At 39.3% G+C, this 5,000-nt stretch overlaps 1 protein-coding gene across 6 annotated transcripts in view; it reads left to right on the top strand.

Annotated features, from left to right (window-relative positions):
• The window catches only part of LOC137984020 (uncharacterized), a 57,735-nt gene that overhangs the window by 20,728 nt on the left and 32,007 nt on the right, over positions 1 to 5,000 (top strand). For all 6 annotated transcript variants that reach the window (XM_068831232.1, XM_068831236.1, XM_068831235.1 and 3 more), the window contains 2 exons: positions 4,189 to 4,251; positions 4,454 to 4,516. In XM_068831232.1, coding sequence (XP_068687333.1) covers positions 4,189 to 4,251; positions 4,454 to 4,516 — 126 coding nt within the window. The remainder of the gene's footprint in view (positions 1 to 4,188; positions 4,252 to 4,453; positions 4,517 to 5,000) is intronic.

The following is a 5,000-nucleotide window of genomic DNA, read 5'->3' as shown; positions in this document are numbered from 1 at the left end:
TCATCATAATTATTATTATTATTATTATTATTATTATTTTTTACAACTATTGCGGCAACATTCTGCTAGGGGTTCTGGTGCAAGCAGCAATTGCCAGAGGGTTTGATCCCGATATTTGTTGACTTTTTCGTTCTCCTTCAGAGCGATTCTGCGATCACCCGGGTAGGCTACGTCAATAATGTGGCACATCTTTTTGGTCTTCTCAACAACTACAATGTCGGATCTGTTGTGGGTCATCTTCTTGTCCGTCTGAATAGTGAAATCCCACAGAATCTTTACATTCGTGTTTTCCACCACTGGTTCTGGGGAGTGCTCATACCACTTATCTCCACAGTCAACTCCATAGTGCTTACAAAGGTCTCAATGGATACCTTTGGCCACGTTGTCATGACGGCGCTTGTATTCTGTCTGAACTAGCTTTGGACTGATTCACTTACATGTAGTATGTGATTTACGGTCTCATCTCTTTTCTTGCATAATCTGCACAATGAATTCTTCTGGGTCTTGTCTTTCTTCGCTTTGGTAGCATTTGTTTGGAGAGACAGGCTCTGGGCAGCCATACTAAGTCCCTCAGTACTTTTCTTTAGGTGACACTTCTCCAGCCAACGCCAAATCTTGTCATTTGCTACTCGTTCCATCTCTCTAAAGAATTGTCTGTGCAACTGTTTTTCTTTTACCTCGTTCATCAGTTATTTGTATCTTCTCTTCCTGAAATCTTTGCTTGTTTCCTGGGAGCTCTTAGAATACATGTATCCCAGGGCTGCTGTGAGCTGCATCTCATTCCTTTGCGCAATGTAACTGGAGAGCCCAATTACAGCTTGATCTACACAGTCCTCCACCGAGGTTAACCCTCGTCCACTGTTGTTTCTAGGTATAAAATTATATAGTCTTGCAACACTATCTCGGGAGTGAAGGGCACCATACATGTTTAGATGCTTCCTGGTTCCTCCATCTAGTACTCTTAGCTCATCTCTGGTCCAGTTGATAAAGCTCGCTGAATAATGTAACACAGAGACGGCCCATGTATTGATACCACATAATTTTTATTGTATTCCCTCGGTCGATTTTAGATTGCGGAAGCTTTCTTACACGTCGAAAATATTCCTTGGTTAATTTCTTCTTCATCTAGATCTCTTCACACTGTACAACATCCGATTGTAGTACCCTGAGATACTTGTGGCTTTCTCCTTTTTCTAGACTCTTAATTTCTCTGCCATCGGGCAGCTTGATTCCATCTGTCATTGACCTTTCCCTTTTCTGAGCACCAGCTTGGCGCATTATTATTATTATTATTATTATTATTACTATTATTATTATTATTATTATTGGTAGTAGTAGTAGTAGTAGCAGTAGTAGTAGTAGTAGTAGTAGTAGTAGTAGTAGTAGTAGTAGTAGTCGTCGTCGTCGTCGTCAATTTAAGGCATCTTGTACTTCTTGCCAATACTAAGGGTTGCTCAGCTTTCAAATAATTCTGCCTGCCGACAGATGAAATACTGGGAAAACTACAGAAAATGTGAGCTTATGACAATATTATTTTTGCTAGAACCAAAAGTGTACCAAAAACAAATCTCTTTTTTAACCCTTAGCTGACTTGACCTTGTCTGGAGTTTATGTTTATTAGGAGATGAAAATGGATTGTTTTCTGATGTCTACAGCACATGGACCTGTATTTCTTGAAAGAATGAACTACATGTATACGAATGCTAGGCATTTCAAAGCCGTAAAAGGGGTTAAGTTTGGCTCAAATGAACCCCTACAGAGAAAAGGAAAAAATAATTTCAAAATAGACTGAGTTTAAGGATGGTGCCTACTAATTCAGAGGTACATTTTTGCGCGGTTTACTGAATGTGCGGGAAAAGCAGATCTTAACAAGTGTTATTGAAATCCAAAAAGAAAATTGGGGGTAACCACGCATTTTTCGAAGATAATTAATCAACAATATTTGTAAAAAGCTCAAGTAACAATACAAAGCAATGTATGGCGTTGTTTTCCAAATTGAAGCTTAATTATCTCTGAAAATGCATGGTTAGCCCCAGTCTTCTTTTTGGATACCAAGAGCACTTGCTAAGTTCTGCTTTTTCCGCATAGTTTTGAACCGCGCAAAAATACCCCTGAATACATGTAAATAAGCACCGCCGATAGGAAATCCGAGTATCTCGAGATGCGCAGAACTTATGCGCAATAACAATAGTAGGCACCGTCCTTAACATCTCTTTGCAAGTAGAGTACTAAAACAGGGGAATTTGTAGGTATGTAGAATTTGTGGTCATATCGAAACTGATGAGTTGAGGATTTGCACATTAATGAGGTCATGCAGAAAATGTACTTAGTTGCTAAGTTCCCTTCTCCAAGTTTTCATCACGTAGAGTATGTTCTGAGAAGCTGGGGATAAACGTTACAGATTGTTCCCTTCAAACCCCCACTTATGTCCAGGTTTGACCCTAATTAGATGCACACCCAATTTTGACATCCAACACAAAGTGTCCCTTTAAGTGTAAGTGTTTGCTGCCTACATGTATTTTCAAGAATAAGGTAAGGGTAAAGGTTAGCGTTATTTTTAGCTTTGGGTAAATGCAGCAGTTAATCTTTACTTAAAGAGCAGCATTTGGGGGACACTTTGTGACATAAATTGTCTGTATTCTGAGACACAAGTGATGTTGAAGTTGGCTACAAGAGCAAGGGGACACTTCGTGACGCTTATTGAAATCTGCGTGCGTCTAATTAGGGTCAAACCTGGACATATCTCCAAACCCCTGTTATCTGCATATACATGTAGACAAAAAGGAATCATGCAGGGTTGTATATAAGAGCCGGCAGCTGGCGAAGTTCGCCGGCTTCTCTGTCAGGTTTCGCCGGCTACTTTCATTGTTTGAAAAGTAAAGACATGTAGTGGAGATGATGTTTATGAGGTCTAAACTACTTGGGCTCAATAAAAATAAAAATTTGCAGTGCCTATCTTTTCTGAAAAGATATAAAAGACTTCTGACTCAAGGGCAGTTTAAAAACGTTATGCTTGAGACTTTCGTTTTGAACAAATCTTGTTGCGGTGGCGGGAAAGTACGAACAATATGATTGTATCTTACAGGAAGGAAAAATCACTCAAGGACTTTATTTAAACACTTGAACGTAACGCTCCTCGGAGTTAAATCCTACTTGCCCGTGTAAGTGCTCGTCCTCTCGAGGGCATCTCTATGCTTCAACGGATCTTTATCCAACGTCACTCTTGATCAACTCTCATTGCTCTACGGAGCTCCTAAACTCTTCGGAAAAAACTACATCACTCTTAAACCGCTGGAGTGATTTTCAATTTTCGAAATTACTACAAACAAGTTCCGCAAGCATATTTTCCCGCTAATTACACAATGGAACGAATGTGTCATCTTCACACCTCAACAGGATTGAAACATCCTTTACGCCATTGGCCAATTACTATATTCCTCCAAAAAGCTGCTTTATTTAACAACCAATCAGAAGCCTTTGCTGGTCTAGTCCTTCAAGTATGTGCCATGTTTACAAGTTATCAAGTGGCAATATTTGCCAGGCTAGTTAGCTCCAGCAAAACGACCAAAAAGATACGAAAAATATCACTCCACTTTTTGTTTATAGGGTTGTATTATTGAAATGTCGCTTCGTCTTTCTTTGAGTAACATGGTTTTCATAGCATAATTGCAGCTTGATTCATCCCTCTAATGTCTGAGTTTCATGGCCCAAAATGCCAGGAAATGCATTTTCCAGCATTCAGTTTTCAAAAAATTTCCGGGGGAGCATGCCCCCGGACCCACATCCGTCTACTTTGCAAAAAACTCTGGCTACTTAAAACCTTAAAGAAAACCCTGATCATGGTAATGCCAAACACACTCTAAACCCTAAGTTATGGTTGCAAAAACATGCTTGTAGCTTGACATTTCAAGTTACTGGAAAAAGAAACTTTTGTGTTCGTTTCCATAAAGAGTTTGTCCCCCTTATAAGGCGGGAATGCTGGACATACATGTTCTGCCGTAAACAATGCTGCCAGCAACAAACTCTCATCAAGCGTTTATGTTATGCAGGTTTATATGGTCCATTTTACATGATTCACATTCAGAATTTAATTTAGTAAATTAAATGCAAGAACATCATGAACTTGGACACTTTCAGTAATTTAGCCTGTTCATTTTAAAATTTGGTGATTTTTCATTTTTACAAAAGTTGTGGAAAAGAAATGGAAGTCTGATGAAGGCAGCACCAAGGAGAAGCTTGGAAACATGGAAGGTGTGTTAATTTGTACTTTAAACCAAGTGGCTTTACAGAATTCAGCCAATGCCTAGTTAACATGAGTTTAAAAAGGTGTACACTGTATAGGATTATGAATGACAACAACTTGGAGTTATTCACTACCCACCTAGCCTAATGTTCAAGTGAGCCAAACCAAGAGAAACCCCTACTGACTGATTTTTTTTTCTTTTAAATCCAGAAATGTTAAAGCAGTGGAAGTCAGATGAAGACAGCACCAAGGACAGGCCTGGACAGGTGGAAGGTGTGTTAAATCTAATAAGATACCGTAAATACAGAGCACATGTATTGCAGTCTACAATTGAAGTGGGAGAAATAGGAATCTCCCTTGTGTGTCTACTTGACTTGTGATTCTGCATGGCCATGGATATGTGATTACGTATTAGGAAGGATTGAGCACTGGATTGAGTGGTTAAGTGTTGAGCATTCAAAAACCTTACTAAAAAGATTGGCTTCAGTCTTAAAAATCACTACCTTTTCTCTAGGGAAGATTATAATAAAGGGCTTCTGACAGGTGGCGGGGAAAAAAGGCAGATCTTGTGTGAGTGTTCCGGGCAAATTTTGCTGGAAAGCGACCATTTTGTGCTGATTTGATGAACGTTTTTCATGGAAAAAAAGGCTTTAATTTTTCCACGTTTTTTGGGAAAATGATGAGCGGTTCCGCAATTGCGCGAAATGTCAGAAGCCCTGATAAAACAATTGGTCACTGTGATTGGATGGATATAAAT

Source organism: Montipora foliosa, chromosome 13 (assembly GCF_036669935.1).
Source record: "Montipora foliosa isolate CH-2021 chromosome 13, ASM3666993v2, whole genome shotgun sequence".
Taxonomy (NCBI): Eukaryota; Metazoa; Cnidaria; class Anthozoa; order Scleractinia; family Acroporidae; genus Montipora; species Montipora foliosa.
Note: the sequence above shows the minus strand (reverse complement) of the source record. Positions and strands in the feature narration are given on the sequence as shown.